This window comes from Neltuma alba, unplaced genomic scaffold (genome assembly GCF_004799145.2).
Source record: "Neltuma alba isolate B1F8T4 unplaced genomic scaffold, ASM479914v2 tig00011134_pilon, whole genome shotgun sequence".
NCBI classification, from domain to species: domain Eukaryota; kingdom Viridiplantae; phylum Streptophyta; class Magnoliopsida; order Fabales; family Fabaceae; genus Neltuma; species Neltuma alba.
The window spans coordinates 99013-116264 of record NW_021635870.1 but is presented as its reverse complement, the minus strand read 5'-3'; the positions used below and the strand labels follow the sequence as shown (position 1 = coordinate 116264).

Here is a 17252-nt window from a genome sequence, read left to right as displayed (position 1 = left end):
TTAAAAATTGTTAGATATATTGATAAATCATAATTGTATATATTTATCCTCTTCACCAAATTTTTAGTGATGAATAGCGGTTAAGTGAGCTTAATTAAACCATTTTAAATTTTATTAGCAACTTTATATTTGTGAGAATTAATTGGTTGAATCCTAGCCATTTATGATTAAATATTTTTTTAAAGATTTTTACACACATGACTATTGAATATTATTTTATTTTGTGCAAATTTTTAGAGTTTAATTGAAGACCAATGATATAGAAAAACTGAATTCAAATGGATCAATTTTTATTATCTTAAAATTTATTTCTCTTGGGTAAATTAATGTAAATAAGAATGAGGGAGTTTAAGGATAGTTTTGTTATTTTAATATTTAATACTAATACTAGTTTTTTGTTTTTGAGATGGTGGGGTCCACTTTTAGGGATTAGAATTGGAGAAAAGAGGGAACGAAAGTGACGGAAGTAGTGGAGGTTGTGGCTGAAGCAGAACGAAAGAAAGAAGAGAAGAACCGAAAACCAAAACGAATGAGACAAGTTTGTAGATAAGTGTGAAGCTGAGGAATAGAGGAGGAGCACACTGTTAATCTTTTCCTTTTCTCACAAGCGATCGTTTCTACAGATCCTAGTCTCACAAGCCAATGGCTCTCACTCACTGTCATACTCACTATGTGTTCCTTGCTAAAGCTTTTGTTGTAGGTTTCATTGAGGTAGTTGTATGTTGCAGCCTTCAGTTTTTCACCCTATCAATTCTTTCCCCTTTCTTCCTTTTACCTACTCCATCATCGTCTCCAGAGCAATAAAACCACGGGAGACTCCTTCTTCCACTCCATTTGAAGCGAGATCTTTACTGAATGAAAAAGATAACCCGGTAAACTGCCTAACCCAGCGGTTTACCCGGGTTACTGCCGGTTCCTGCCGGGTTAGGCTGGTTTATGTCGGGTTACTGATCATCCGGTTTAGGTAAGGGATCGGACCGAACAAATGGCCGGTTCGTCGGTTTCCGGTTTGAACTGGCCGGTCCGGTCCAGTTTTCAATTCCATGGTCACAATATAACAAAATATGAGTATAATGGTCATAATATGACAAAATATTATTTTTTCTCTTCAAATCCTTCCAATTTTCGAGAGGAAGTTGAGGAGGCCCTTTCTTTCTAAAATTTGTGTTACCAAACAAGAAGAAATGATTAAAATCTTTCCCCCTTCCTTCCTTTTCCAATCTCTCGTACCAAACACACCCTTAGTCTCATCATTAAACTTATCCCCAGTCCACCAACACAATCCAATGCACCCCAGCAATGCAATCCGCAGGGTGTCATATACACGGTAACCTAATGAAGTACACATGCTTAAAGAGTTTTCCATCATAAAAAATAACATATCATACGTCATAATTTATAATTCAAAATACTCAAAATTGCACCCAAAAAAATCAAAACCGTTGATTTTAATTCAACAAAAACCATTTTAAAAAGTAATGGCTAGAATTTAGCTATCACCTGTTTCTTGCTAATAGTATAATTACTGTATTAAAATTTTAAACAGTATAATGTTTGGCAGACATGTTTAACTTTCTTAATATATGCTTTGACTGAAAAAAAAATTCATAATAAATGCGTAGATAATTTTCACCCAGGAGCGAACCTCAGTACCATGCTCGTTATTTAAACCCCCCTTAAAAAAAAAAACAAAAAAAATAAAAACATTTGCTAAGGTGGATGCAACGGGAAAAAAATTCTAATTATATTCCACATGCAATGCAGAGAATCCTGGCTTTGGGTTCAGACAGAAAAGCGGAGGAGCTTCCTCGTCCGACAACAAGCCCAAGTGATTTATTTATTTTATTTTATTTTATTTTTTGAAAAATCACACTCAAACACGAACAGAGATTTGCAGTTTGCCTTTAGTTTATATAGCATACAAAAAGGGATTTACAGTTCGCCGGGGAAAAAAAAAAAGGGACTTCCGCTTGCAAGTGGATGTGTTGGGAAAAAACAACAGCAACAAGGGAGCGTGAGGACGGTTTTGGGGTTTAATACGACGCCGTATTTTGGGTCAGTTAGGCTGCAATATCAAAGAAGCGTCAGGGGTAAAACCGACAATCTGAAACTAGGCATCAAAACTCCCCCGACCAATGGACGATTTGACTCTCATATTTGCCCTCACCGGCGCGCTTCCTCTCTGCTACGTTGCCGCCTTCCTCAACTCCTCCCAATTCCAGCCTTCGAAGATCTGAGGAGTTTGGGGAATCCTCACCCCATAATCCACTCCCACAAATACTCTTTTATACTTGCCGCTTCTTCTACTCCCTGTGAAAGGTTCGAACTTGATGTATGTCTACTTTTTCCACTCCATCTGATGAGCCCAAAAGTTGCATCTCATTGATTACAACATTCTTTTTGCTTGTCGATCGATTTCCGCCATCTTTGCTACTTAGATGTCCGTAATTTGTAATTCCTGGTCTGCGTTGCTGTCTGTTGTAACACAGATCCGTTTCTGTGAGGGGAGTGTATGGTTTAGGAGCACCGCACAAAAAATTTTACATTTTATTTCTCAGAACTCGTGTAAAATCTCGAACTACTTGGAGAATTAAAATGAAGTTAACCAGGCCCTATGGGATGGTTTATTCTAGTCTAGTGCATTACAAGCATCAAGGAAAGGCAAATGACTCTGGGTCGGGATCCCTCCCGCGGGGGGAAAGGAAAATTTTTTTTTTGAACCCCTACCCCAGTTTCTGCGCTTTAAATTGTTTAGTATTCTGCATCATATTTTTCTGTTAATATACAGGTGGCAGATAGGCGTAATGGTACAATCAACCTGCGCGCGGTTCCTTATTGGAGCCTTTTGATAACTCCTTTGTTTCTTTGAATGTGATGTCCTGGAAGTATTTGATGATTGTGATTTTTTTTCATGGCCTTTTTGACAACGTTTTTTGTATTTGTGGTTATTATTACTTCTCAAAAACGTGTTCTGGCATGTGCAATAATGTAATACGCTATGTGCTATACTGTTATGTTCATTCCTCATTATGGGTGTTTCCTTTTTCTGCTGAATGCTGATGCTCTTGCTTTCAAAACTTATTCATAATCCGAAGGTTTGGTGGACTACTCAATGTGATCTCCATCTCTACAATCAATGCGTTTGCAAATATCAACTGTTGTTTTTGGGCCTTTTGCATTATTGTTTAGTTGGAAAGTCCATGTAAACTTTGTGCACTTGTAAATTGTATTGTATTTATATTATATCGCTAAAACCTCAATCATGACCTGTAGATTGCTAAATGATTTGATATAAATCTTTCTGCTTTGCAGTTTACAATCATGGCTGGCGTAGCACCAGAAGGGTCACAATTTGATGCTCGTCAATTTGATGCTAAGATGAATGAATTGTGAGTTTCCTTTCTTATATTTCTTGATAGATGTCTGGAGATAGATGTACTAGGATTGACATGTACTGTTAGTTTGGTTATATGAAGTGGGTCTGTCAAATAACATGTTATACAGCCACATTTTACTTGCTTGTGATGCTTATTCTTGGTTTGGTGTGCTGGTGGTTGCAGACTTGGAAATGAAGGGCAGGACTTTTTTACTAGTTATGATGAAGTTTATGAAAGCTTTGATGCTATGGGATTGCAGGAGAACCTTCTGAGAGGCATTTATGCTTATGGTATGTCAATTGATCTTGAATTTATGATATTAAGTGTGATTCAGATTCATAGTTCCTGCATGACAAGTTTGCTTTGTCATGATATGTTTCTATTTGCCTTTTATCTAATAACAGTATGCAGTGAAACTGTACGCCTTTGAGCATCTTAAATAGTTACTCTTTCTATTTTTGTTTTCATTGATGCCTGGGAAAATGGGCAATGATGTTGTTTAACACCTTGAAAGGTTTCGAGAAGCCCTCTGCAATTCAGCAAAGAGGGATTGTTCCTTTCTGCAAGGGTCTTGATGTGATTCAGCAGGCACAATCCGGAACTGGGAAGACTGCTACTTTTTGTTCTGGAATTTTGCAGCAGCTTGATTACAGCTTAGTTGAATGCCAAGCACTGGTTCTTGCTCCTACTCGTGAACTTGCACAGCAAATTGAGAAGGTTATGAGAGCACTGGGTGACTATCTTGGTGTCAAGGTTCATGCTTGTGTGGGTGGCACCAGTGTTCGAGAAGACCAACGTATCCTCTCAAGTGGGGTGCATGTTGTTGTTGGTACGCCTGGTCGTGTGTTTGACATGCTTCGGAGACAATCTCTCCGTCCTGATTACATTCGAATGTTTGTGTTGGATGAGGCAGATGAGATGCTTTCTCGGGGTTTCAAGGATCAGGTTCTTCCTTTTTCCTGATCCTGCTTTTAAATTTTCTCCTATGTTGTTTTCCTGGTGTGACAAAAAAGATTTTGGATTTAGAGTGTTGCTTTTAAATATTCTTGACTTGTTACTTCTGTCTTGTCAGTTGTCAGTCATTTTGTCGACATGATACTTCGAACATGTGTGTATTGTGAACTATATTGGTTTCCGATAAGCTTGTTACTAGTTATGTTACAGAACAGTCATTTCATACTGCTTCTCTGGTGATCTGAGTCGATTTGGTCTTGTAAGGTATTTGACCCCTTGATCGTGGTAGATGTTTAGTGAGCTGCAACAAAGAATGTAATTGCCCACCTTTTTGAACTAACAGAACAAGAGGATGGATAGGAACTGACATTGGTTGATTCCTTTTTGTCTCATTCTTTTCTTAATTCCACTTAACCATTGCTACTTGTCTATGAAATATCCCCCCCCCCCCCCCAAAAAAAAAAACCTCAATACTTGCTCTGCCAAGCGTTAGCTTTTTTTTATGTTTTATAGATAGGGAGCTTTCCATACTTCAGAGTGCTTATATTCCGTCTCTCTCTCTCTCCCTTTTTTTTTCGGTTGGTTGGATGAGAAGTGTTGAGGGCCTTTTTAAAGGCTTCACTTTTTGTAGGATAACCGTGATGTAAACTTGTAATTGTTTATATGACGAGTCTTAAAAAAGCAAGAATCTATAGGTAATTTAATTTTTATCTGCCTTTTGGTTTAGTAGTATATCCTTCTGATATGTTTCTTCTTATTCTTCTCCTTCTAGATCTATGATATTTTCCAGCTGCTGCCACCAAAAATTCAGGTTGGGGTTTTCTCCGCCACCATGCCCCCTGAGGCTCTTGAGATTACAAGGAAGTTCATGAATAAACCTGTGAGGATCTTGGTGAAGCGTGATGAGCTTACCTTGGAAGGGATCAAGCAATTTTACGTCAATGTTGAGCGGGAGGAATGGAAGCTGGAGACACTTTGTGATCTTTACGAGACTTTGGCAATTACCCAGAGTGTTATCTTTGTGAACACCAGGCGCAAGGTGGATTGGCTTACGGATAAGATGCGCAGCCGTGATCACACTGTTTCTGCAACCCATGGAGACATGGACCAAAACACCAGGGATATCATCATGAGGGAATTCCGTTCTGGATCTTCTCGTGTTTTAATCACCACAGATTTATTGGCCCGTGGAATTGATGTCCAGCAAGTTTCGCTTGTGATTAATTACGATCTTCCAACCCAGCCAGAGAACTACCTGCATCGAATTGGTCGTAGTGGTCGGTTTGGAAGGAAGGGTGTTGCTATTAATTTTGTGACGAAGGACGATGACAGGATGCTGTTTGACATTCAAAAGTTTTATAATGTGGTGATTGAAGAGCTGCCAGCCAATGTTGCTGATCTCCTTTGAATTGCTTTTGCTGTGGAGGTCGTGCTTCAGGATTTATTTATCGTCCGGGGCCTCTTGCTGGTATGAATTGAACTTGTCCCTAACTTACAGGGATCAGGGTCTTGTGCATTTGATGTAGGCTTTATTTCTAATTTTGGGTCTAGCAGAAGTTGGTGTCGCAAATTTTGCTCCGAGTTTGCTTGTATTTCTAGTGTCTTGAGAATGGTTGAAGAACTCTGTTATTTTGGATCTAAAGCCTCTTTTTTTTCTGTTTGGTTTTATCATCTGTGTGGGGTGGGTGGTTATGTAGAGTTCAAATGCTGGAAAAATATACTGGGCTTGGCTTCATTGTCACCCGCTTGAACTATGATTCATATTCGAATCTGTCATGTTTAGTCTATATTCCCGTCCACGTGCCTGTGGATTGTGTTTCAAAGTGCTATGTATAGCCAAGGGTTCATAAAAAAAAGCCAAATAAGCAGAACAAAATGTGGAACTGGAAACTGACTAGGTTTAAAGTGACACGTGATTGTGTCTGTTGACCGTTACACCCATGATCAGTAGTTGAATTTGATTTAGTGCGTGTCTGGTTGAGTGGTAACAGTTCAAATAGTTCTTTTGAACCCAGTAAGTGATTATAGGGTAGGGTATATTTATTCTGTTTGGCTAAACTTTTTGAAACCCGATGAATTGTGATTTTAGTTTCGCACGTTTGAGCATAAGCTATTAGGAGTAGTTTTTGCGATTGGAAAATTACGATAGATGTTCAACAATTAGGATTTTTCATATCTACCCTAATAAATGATGATTATTAAATTAAAATTATATTTAAATAATAGTAATTATTACTTATGAGAATTATATTAAATTGGATTTTTCTTATTTATCTTTGATGCTTTTTTGTAATTGTACATTTAGCAGTGATTTTAATAAATGAAATCCAAACATTATTCATATCCTCAATGTTACTTATAAGAAAAAGTATCCAAAAAAAATATAATTAACTATTATTATTTTTAACTAGTTTCATTTGTAAAAATTATGATGATATAAAATCATGGTCGTTCTCCTAATTCAAAGTGGCACTTAGAATTAAAATTTCGTGACCGAATGTCAATGTGGGTTATAGGAGGTACACAAAAAAAAAAAAAAAAGCTAATGAGGCCTGAGTAAGAAATTAATTAGACGAGTATATTGGGATATCCGCTCGTTCGTTCAGTTTCGGTACTAGAAAAGAAACGTGATAGTGCCTTGCATTGATGTGGTTTTCCTCGTTGGCTGAACGATCGCGGACTGGCGTCTGTTTTAAAGATTGCGTAACCACTCACATCTTGAATATCAAATTGGCATATAATAGAGATATGCGTTTCTTATCTGTGCTGCTGTTATATTAGCATGCAAGATCGCCAGTTAATGTGATGATTTGTTCTTTGAAAACGAGAAATGCATTAAGTATTACAACCTTCGGTTTTAATTATAGTAGTATTTCGGACAAAATCCTATAATTAAGAGGGGTAGCTTATTCTGTAATTAATGTCACGGCGGAGCAAGATGTCTAATAAATTCTGATAACTCCTGCCGTACGCCTTACTATTAGGAAAACGTTTTATTTTTATCTCGACTGTGAATCTGATAGAAAGTATTGTTGTAAATTCAAATCTTTTTCTTCAGAAAACAGATGCCTCCTCTCACTTTTATGAAAAATGAATAGATAGATCCTACATCTTACGTTATTTGCTGAGTAAATCCATAAAAAAAAAAAAGGTGAATTCGGAGACTTCGGTCAACAAACAGGGACCATCTTATAAATTGGATCTGTCATTTGTTGAAAGTTTGACTTGTGGAAAAGAATACAGAACACGCAAACTTTATTGTAGATAAATCATCTTTAAGGAATCTGTTGTCTGGGTCAAAAATCTAGATTGAAAAGCAAAACCCTTGACAGTGTCTAAACCAAATTGCGACCGTATGATTACCCACAAGACACGCCAACTAGACAAGAAAAGAAATTAATCAATTATCGCCCAAAGTCAGTCCACCCTTACTCGTACCATCGAATTAAAATCAGAAAAAAATATAAATATAGTTGAAAGTAAAACGAAGCCAATCAACGGGCAGCTTTCGAAAGATCAGAGCTACTCTAGTTCTTGTTGGACCCCATTTTGCTTCCTCAAATTCTGGTCATCTCTCTGAATAAAGAAGCTTCAACAGAGACAAACCCATCGACCTTGCCGCCCAATTTCCATGGAGGACTACGACAGATCTAGGCCTTATGGAAATGGGCAAACGATGCAGATAGAGAGCTACTATGGAGGGCCTGGACCCTGTGTTATGAGGAGCTACAGCACTTCTTACGTACAAACGCAGATGGGTCCTATTCCGAGGGGCTTGAAGTTGAAGAAGGGCAAAAGCATTGCTGGGTCTTCTTTTTCCAAGTCTTGGAGCATCAAGGACCCTGAGCTTCAGAGGAAGAAAAGAGTTGCTAGCTATAAGATGTACTCTGTGGAAGGGAAGGTCAAAGGTTCACTGAGGAAGAGCTTCAGGTGGCTTAAGGACAAGTACTCGCGGGTGATCTATGGCTGGTGGTGATTTGGTGGGTTCTGTTCTCTGATTTTTCGTCTGGATCTGAAATCATGTTCACAAGTTTGAATTTTGTGGTGGTGAGGAGAATTCTATACTTAAGGGGTATGATCAGTTTTATTTTCTGTAAATTGGAAAACCTGCTACTTCGTCGGATCCTGAGAGATCCTTCTTCAAGGTGAAATCATAAATATTTGCTTCTGTCTTCAATGTTTCTCAAGCCTTGTTTATATACTAATCAATAATGAAAAGCAAAAAGCTTTAGTGTTAAAGAGATCTTGATATTTTATTTCCATTCCGTTTCTCCTCTTTCTTTTGGCTTCATGTAGTTCGTAAGAGGTGAGACAGCACTTGACAAGCTATAGAAGAATTCATTGCTTTTATGATTCTAACTGTTCAAGGTAAACACGTAATTCAAATAACTGAAAACAGATAATGTTCCATGTTTCACAATTTTCGAAGTACAAGCGAATATGTCTTCATGGGGCTGGTTACCATAGCCATCACTGGTAGCAGAGCGCCTCCATGGATGTTACAATTGGGTCCTGACTGTGGAAGATGGATCTTATTTAGCAAACATTAGCCATACATATCTCGCGTCCAGAATTTTCCATTGGGTGTTTTGAGGTAATTTTCAGACATAATCTGGCTTCTGGCTGAAGTTGCCAATAAACTTCTTGGTCATAAATTTCTTATAAGTTGTATTGATGAATGCGGTATCATTCAACACTTTTCTCGGTTACCCTTCAAAGTAACAATGCTTACCAACTTCCGGATCTAGGCTGAACAGAGGTCATCTCTTTTGATCTATTTTCAATCACTGCATGAAGAACGACGCATCAATTATTCAGTATCAATGAAGGCGTTTATGGTGTTCTTTATTTTGAGTAATCACAATGTAACTCTCACCAAACAACGAGCTCAAATCCAACCAACAACAAAATTGATTAGAGAACAAGATGTGCCCGTATTAGTGCTTCCTTGGCACTTACTCTAAGTTGGCAGCTATATCTTGCGTGGTGTGAATTATCTTGTGGAATTCCAGAACAACCTTGTCACCATACGAGGACATCAAACTAGTAATCCAGACTGTCCATTTTGTCCGGGCCCAAAACCACTTGAACGAAGAGTGCAACGTGTACTTATTACACGCCAGCTCATACGGACGGACCACAAGCCGTTGTTGTGCTCAATACTGCATTTCATCGTATTTTGCCTTTTCTTCTTCGTTTTGATGCTTCCCTTAGCAGCTGTCTGCTATGAATGGAATGCTTCACTTGCGTTTCAATCACTTTTCGTTGAGATTCTCCCAATTGGAAGGCAAGTGTTTGGTAGCGTTAGCCACCCAATAATTTCACCCTTATTCTAAGATTCATATGATTTTTTTTTCAGGAAAAAATGTTTTTAACTACTACTCCTTAATATAAAACCCTGTTTGACTTTTATTTTGATCCTAAATATAAGACTCCAATCCACTTTGTCTCTTATATTTATACATTTTTTTTTCAAAGTAACCCTTCTAATAATAAGAGTTCTAGTCAATACACTTGATTAGCAAGAATATTTTAGGAAAGACAACACCTATTTAGGACAAATAACTAACTCAACTTACTTCTTTAATCTCCTCAAATTAGTCAACTGATTCTTATAATTAGGACAAGAGGTAGTATTTATTTATCAAAATTTTCCGCCATACATCTACATAATTTTTTATACCTACCGAAATCCGTTAGTTTTCTTTCTCCGTCTCTTCGCTAGATGCGCTTTCTTTTTCAGATTCCAATTTTAAAAATAAAATATCTCCCTGTATGTTACCATGAAGATAGTTATCTGTTATACGACGGCAATAAAAAATTATCTATCGGTAGATTAAGCGTAATAATTTACCGCCGTAATAAGGCAATCATAGCTGCCAGTTAATCTGTGCGAAATCTTTCATCCTTGTTTTTGGACTCGCCGTTTAGACCGGAGCCGAGGGGAGAGGATGTGGGAATCAATTTTTCTAACGGTGATTGCGACCGCCGGCAACAACATCGGTAAGATCCTTCAGAAGAAAGGCACGATCATTCTTCCTCCGCTCTCTTTCAAGCTCAAGGCATGTCTTCCGCTATATCCTTATTTCCCCTTTCTTCTTATTTTTCTGTCGGGTCTTCTATTGTGTCACTAACATTATGGTTCCATTTCAATATTGTGCGTTTTTTAACAAGCAATTAACTGAAGGATATAGTTACTGTGAAGTTTATACATTTGTTCGCTGAATATCGTTGTTGTCATTTCGCCTTTATCCGGAGCTTAAACTTGTGAGGACGGATAATTTTTAATAATGGAATAGGATAGACGCCATTCATGTATCTGTGCCTCATTGTAGATGCATGCGATTTTGGGTCTGCAATGCTTCATAAAGCCGACTTGAATGAGAATCTGGAAATGTTTTTCAATTCCAACATCCCACTTTCCATTCAAGCATATATAGCTAAGAAGTGATTGTTCGGTTGCCAGTCAAATTGCTATGAACTCTTCAACGATTGTGTTTACAGGTCATAAGGGCGTATGCTTCAAACAAAACATGGGTGATAGGTTTCCTCATGGATATATTTGGGGCATTATTGATGTTAAAGGCATTGTCACTGGCTCCTGTAAGTGCTCTAGTTCATATCTTCAAGGGACAAATGGTGGGAAAACATGATAGCTTTCCCCCCTCCTCCTTAAATGCGTGTTCCTGCGACTTCTGTTTCATTCTAGGTCCAAGACAATTGGTCGTTCATATTTTTAAAAAAAAACAAAGAAAAGAAAGAAAGTTCAGCGGTGCTGGGGAAAGAGGTGAATATGGTGGAGATTTGAAACCAATATCACTGACTATAATTATAAGGCTGAACCTGTAGACGTAATAAAATAATGGAATTGAAACTTTTACCTTGGGATTTATTTTGAAGTGGTAGAGTGCTATAATATGGTGCATTAAAGGGCTGCTTAATTTGTTAGTATCTTGCCTTCCTTTTACTTTTATACGATAGTCTTTAAAGGCTCCTATGATTTTCGCTGACATGAGATAATAAAAAGTGGTGGCATTGTATATCTACGGGCATCTTAGTTACTACTTACTAGTGTACGAAACACGTCTTGGATGGATTTTGACAATCAATATTTTATAAAGATAATGAACCCAACAACTCCTTGAAGGGATTTCCTTTTCCTTCCCTACCAGTAATCGAGCTGGCAACCTCTAAGGCAACTTCAAACTAAGGGATTTCCTTTTAACTTGCTCTTCTTGCACCTTACTAGATTTCAGACCTTGGTAATTATGTTGGTTTTCCTTATATAGGTCTCTGTCATCCAACCAGTTTCTGGCTGTGGACTTGCAATTCTTTCTATCTTTTCTCATTTTTATCTCAAGGAAGTCATGAATGCTATTGATTGGATGGGCATTACCTTGGCGGGTTTTGGCACAATAGGTAATGTAAGTTTTTTTATCGCTCAGGAGCATTAAGTTATCCACTTCTGATTCCTTGGGGCAAAAACAATGGACTGAGTTCTAGGTAACAAGTAAAAGAAATCTAAGTTCCAGACTCATCGGTATTTGCATGTGCGTTAATAATTGATGGGAGAAAATTGTGAGTAGTTGACCATATTATGGAGAGCTATGAATTACCTAATTGTTCACAGCTAATCATCATACAGAATTTGGGTCAATGTGCAAAGATACTTTAATTGTTTTATTTGCCTGTGTAACAGAATTATTCTTGTTTGTCTGAGAAAAGGAATCGGTTGATATGTCAGAGTTTTCTCTGATTCCATTATCTGATTGTTAACCCAAAAGAAAGTCAATAGATGTATGCTCAAGTGTCATGAAATGATAATATCTTGTCTGTTTATGACATTCGGTCCATCTAAGTGTCATGGTATCAGTCCATGATTTATGTGCTAAGTGACCCCATTTGATCAAATTATGTGCTTTCAGCAGTGGTGAGTGCTCGGATATTATTGAATGAAGATTAAGTAGTCTGTTGCTACGTTCAATCTGGCAAAGTGTCATGGTATCAGTCTATGATTTATGTATTAATCTGACCCTATTCAATAAATATTATGTGCTTTCATCTGTAGATGACTGCTCAGATATTATAAATGACTAGTACGTAGTCTGTCGCTACATTCAATCCATGAAACTGTCATGGTGTCAGCTATGGTTTATATCGTATTGCAACCTTAATGTTCGTTGACCATTAGGTGGTTTCCTGTGTTTAGGAGTTGGTGCTGGAGGTGAGGAGCAAGAAGCTGCTGCCTTATCTATTTTTCATATCCCTGTGCTGGCATTTGCAGTTTTCATCTTGTTTGTAGGTACCCTGTTCATGCACCAACTTATTTTACTTCATGGTCGGAACTGCTTAAGTTCGCCATGTATTGTTTGTGTCACTTAATTTTGTTTAAACAAGCATGTGAAACAATGCTTCAATGAATTATGAAAGAAACAATGGTTTTTTTTTTTTTGGTCAGTATTCAAGAAACAAGTTAATCATTCTCAATTGAGTTTCTATCCCAACAAGGAGGTAAAAAGGTGTTAACTGAGTCTATAAGGGCCGGCAAATGCCTGTTTATCCTTGAATATGATTTCGAAAGTGCAATGTTATGCTTAATAGAGTTGCTGATATGTGATCAGTACATGAAGTAATATCTAGTTATAATTATAATATGTGACTTGTATTGGCAAAAACCTCATTTTGAAATTCAAACTGCATGTTGATTCCTTTTTCCTATGTTTGAATCCACGTATATGATATATTCAAAACTTAAATTTGGAAATTCGTGGATCTATCAATTTCCAACTTTCTCTTGAAGGTGATAGCAAAGTATATTTCTTGTCTCTTGGAATGCGCCAAGTACATTAAGCAGCATTATTCTTCCCTTTTCATTAAATTGATAGAATGATTACAATATTGGCTATATACAATGAGCTCTTGAACTGCTTACACAGGTTCTTCTCAACGGGTGGGTTCATATGTGCAAGCGTCATAGGAGGGAACAGGAGATGGTATTTATTTTTTACTCATGTTGGCTTATTTTCAAATTTGCATGTTCATTTTCATTTATAAAACCCCAATTTTTATTGTTTTATTGAAGTATCTTGTCTTCTTTTGAATGATACAGATGGAATATGATGTTGTTGAGGAAATCATTTATGGATTGGAATCTGGAATTTTGTTTGGGTACTGTATGCTTCCCTTATATATACTATCTAGCACGTCTATATTTTTTATTCTTGTCTGAATGCGCTCTTCATATGTTGTAAGTTCCTACTTTTAACATGAGGATGAAATTATGTGAAAAATCACATATTAAGTGGTATTACCTTTATCAATGTTATTTGCATGTGATGCAATTGATTGGAACTTCGAGTGAACTACATCCTAGAACCTAGCTCATGAAGTTGGAAAGCCCAGGGTCTATAGACCCAGCATCAAGATCCCATACTTTTGACGTGGGACTTAACTCAGGTCCCATACATGCAATAAGGTCCTTAAATTTGACCGCACTTTGCAGCCCTGCTCATGTAGGCTGCTGTTCTTGTTTTCTAGCCTTGGGTTGCCACTGCAATATTGGCATCACTGCTGATGCTATTAAAGTGGAAGGCTTTGGTACCAGTTGATGACAACTTTTGGGAGAACTATATCTGAAAAGCTAACCCATGAGGTTGAAGAGTCAAGGTCCCTTTAAACTTCACACTAGAATCTCATGCTTCTAATGTGAGACTCACGTCTCATACCTTGCAGTTAGGTCTTAACACAATTCGTTGTACTCCTCCGGTTCTTAATATAGAACCTAATTGTTGAGTTAATTTTGGTCCTAAATATAAGACCTATTTCTCCTATCTATCAATTTTTCCTAAATTACCTGTATGGATACTTCCTCAACTATAATCAAGTAGAAGAAGGAGGGAGGATATTAAAAAAAATGATTATGATGTTTTAAGAAAAACATGTCATATTTCTTATAATTAACTAACTTACCTAATCTAATCAAATTAATTAAATAGGTCTTATATTAAAGACTAGAGGAGTATTTTTTTTTTATTGTCTATGACTAGAATCATCCAAACTTTGACAGTACACCATATAAAAACATGATATACTGCTTTTTATTATCACATTAGATTCTGAAGTCTGAAATCAGTGCAATTAGAATGTTAAGTTTTTATGCTAGATCACTACTTTCTGGTGGTAATGAACGAATCTTCAGATTTGGATACGTAATACTCTCTCTCTGTTTGTGTGACACCATATGGCTACTTTTGTGGTGAAAAATTGTTTTAACTGTATTAATATGTCACTGCAGGATAGCATCTGTAATGTCAAAGATGGGGTTTTTATTTCTGGAGCAGGGTTTTCACAAACTGTTAGTCCCTGTTTGCATCTTGATCAGCGTGTGTTGTAGTGGTACGGGATTTTTCTACCAGGTATCAAGACTTGTCTATAGCACATGGGTGCGAAACCCTAGACTGGTCAGTGGAATTGGTCAGACTGGCGCTTAAGCAATCAGTTTGGTTGAGACCCTGAACTATCGTATGCCAATTATTGCATAAAGGGAAATGCCCTATAAGCTTGGCACTTGGGCATACAGAACCTACAAAAGAAAAAGTGGCCCAGCCACTATGCCAATTTGTGTTCCTCTTATAAGAGGTGCAAATTCAATATCTAAAATGAAATGTTATTTTGCTCCTGATCCACCTTGGCTGTCTTGAACTCGTGTCTTGAGCGGGACTCCGTAATTCTCCCACCATGAAGATAAGAGTTCGAGTGGCGAAATATTACTTTGTTCATGATTTATTAATATAACTAGAATTTCACCTCATAAATTGCTGGGACATTAATATTTCATGCGTTAAATTTTTAGAAATCGTATCAGGGTGCTGTAATAACCACAGACCTGTGGTGTCATCACCTGTCAATTTAACAAGTTGAACCAATCTTCCTCTCATCTGGCAACCTTTTCAAGTTTCTGGTCTGTGTTTTGGAAAAATTATACAGACCATCATACGTTTTAAGCTAGGGGTGCATCTGAACCCAGAAGAAAAGGAAAGGGGGGTGTGGTTACGGATGAGGGTGGAGGGGTTTCCGTCGAACTGTTTGTAAATTTGTCCAGTTCTTCCTGCTTCCAATTGCCCTTGAGATAAGTTATATAATATTTATCTTCCCCATTATGTAGACAAGCGGTCTAAAGCATGGGCGGGCTATTATAGTTTCTACGTGTGCTGCTGTGGCATCAATTTTGACTGGTGTGGTTGCTGGGATGCTTGCTTTGGGTGAGCGACTCCCTTCTGCTCCAAAAGCTCGCCTATTGCTTCTGCTTGGATGGTAATATAAGATGTTCAGCTATTGTTTTGTGCCCCTGCTACCTTCTTTTCTTCCTTTTTAATTTCAGCTGTGCTCTCTTCATTTCACGCATATGTATGGAATTGGAAATTGTTTGCACACATAGGACATAGATAGAACCTTCACACCGCAAGAAACTTGAAAATAAATGTGAAATAGTGGGTTTCATCTTTCTTTTATCTGGTCCACATTGAAAAGTTTAATATTCATACATTCCTTGATTTCAGTGGTTCCCCATGCAAAACAGACCACACATGGCATATAATATTTAATCTTCATACGTTCCTTGCTGTCAAAGGTTCCCAATGTAAAGAAGTTCCCTACTATCGCAAGATAGAACTACAGAAGACACGTGGCATATAGTTGTATATTACAAATACAAATAGTTCATCTTCCATGTCCTCGTCTAATTGTACTAAAGTCTGAAATATCACTTCCAATTCGGGAAGCTCATAAATAATTTTGTAACAATTTTTAGCACGCTTCCCTAAAAAATCTTTTGGGCTTGCGTTAATGGAAAAGAATAAGATTCGTCATACTTGGTGCAAAAACTTGATTTTAAGTAGGATGATGGGGGCCAGCTGATATTGAACTCGTGGTGTGATAGCTTTGATATCATGTCGGGTTATTTTTCTCATAGTTCAGGAAGGATCTGAATAATTTTATTGAAATCTAAGAGTCTTTATCTTGTTTGCTCAGCATTCTAAGAGATCATCAATGCTGTTTAATTGGATTGAACGTAGTACTTGTTTTTCAGACGAGATGAAAATCTTTAGGCTCATATCAGAGTTCAATATATCCCCAATATCTTTGCTGCAGGTTTTTCATTATTGTGGGGGTGATTTTGCTTGTTGGTTCCAGACGGCTAATCAGATTCCTTCCGTCACGTTCAAGACGCTTTATGAGAAGTGGTGCTGATAAGAGTTATAGCACTGGCCCTAGAAGATCTGGGGCTTCCTCTGTTAGGGAACCAAGCCCGAGTGCTGTCATTCAAGCAGCAACATTAAACCATTTGCTGTCATCATCTTCCAAAGAAAAAGCTTGATCTGACATCCAAAGGAAAGTTATCCCTATCTCCCCTAATTATTAAGATATGTTCTGACCTTCCTGTTATGGTTAGGGTGTATGTACAGGATAATGCTGCCTCGCCAGGGGATATGAATATTTTGGAATCATTCCATCTAATATATTATGAATACATTTTTCGTTTAACTCTCGCTGCGCCCTCTTGTATAAACAATATCCCAACTACCTTTTATTTTTCAATATCGTATATGACGAAGTACAATTTGGCAGGGAACAACCCAAGTTTAAAGCACTTGTGTTTTCTTAGATAACATACAAAAAAAATTGTTTCGGTAGAAATAAAATTATGACTTTAAAAGTTATTTTACGATATACGAAATAAATATATAGATAAATTTGTTTTTGTAGAAAAGAGGTTTTAAAAAGCACTTTTGTAACTTCCAAACACATACAACACAAAGCGCTTCTAAGGACTATTGCAGCCACGTTCCCTCTGGACACGAGTAAAAATGGGTAGCATTCTCTCCGGATTTGCAGAGTGGAAACAGTGGGTTACTTTCTTTG

At 37.4% G+C, this 17252-nt stretch overlaps 3 protein-coding genes across 6 annotated transcripts; all 3 read left to right on the top strand.

The window, feature by feature from the left end:
• The first annotated feature begins 2148 nt into the window (after positions 1 to 2148).
• Positions 2149 to 6130, top strand: LOC114761775 (eukaryotic initiation factor 4A-2). 2 transcript variants are annotated; one of them, XM_028951209.1, is made up of 5 exons: positions 2149 to 2319; positions 3313 to 3389; positions 3561 to 3667; positions 3892 to 4322; positions 5104 to 6130. In XM_028951209.1, the coding sequence occupies exons 2-5, from the start codon at positions 3322 to 3324 to the stop codon at positions 5737 to 5739; spliced, it is 1242 nt and encodes a 413-aa protein (XP_028807042.1). In that variant the 5' UTR covers positions 2149 to 2319; positions 3313 to 3321; the 3' UTR covers positions 5740 to 6130. The 2 variants fall into 2 exon arrangements, with proteins under 2 accessions (XP_028807042.1, XP_028807043.1); XM_028951210.1 differs by having other exon boundaries at positions 2149 to 2332.
• Positions 6131 to 7791: 1661 nt separating this feature from the next.
• LOC114761776 (uncharacterized) lies at positions 7792 to 8570 on the top strand. The gene has a single exon (XM_028951211.1). It carries the CDS (start codon positions 7963 to 7965, stop codon positions 8305 to 8307), a length of 345 nt encoding a protein of 114 aa, XP_028807044.1. The 5' UTR covers positions 7792 to 7962; the 3' UTR covers positions 8308 to 8570.
• Positions 8571 to 10046: 1476 nt separating this feature from the next.
• On the top strand, positions 10047 to 16874 carry LOC114761781 (probable magnesium transporter NIPA9). Of its 3 annotated transcripts, none has more exons than XM_028951217.1 (9): positions 10048 to 10393; positions 10836 to 10934; positions 11621 to 11750; positions 12541 to 12629; positions 13268 to 13324; positions 13441 to 13499; positions 14626 to 14746; positions 15496 to 15644; positions 16482 to 16874. In XM_028951217.1, the coding sequence occupies exons 1-9, from the start codon at positions 10283 to 10285 to the stop codon at positions 16705 to 16707; spliced, it is 1041 nt and encodes a 346-aa protein (XP_028807050.1). In that variant the 5' UTR covers positions 10048 to 10282; the 3' UTR covers positions 16708 to 16874. The 3 variants fall into 3 exon arrangements, with proteins under 3 accessions (XP_028807051.1, XP_028807050.1, XP_028807052.1); XM_028951219.1 differs by having other exon boundaries at positions 10295 to 10334; XM_028951218.1 differs by lacking the exon at positions 10836 to 10934 and having other exon boundaries at positions 10047 to 10393.
• Positions 16875 to 17252: the final 378 nt, after the last annotated feature.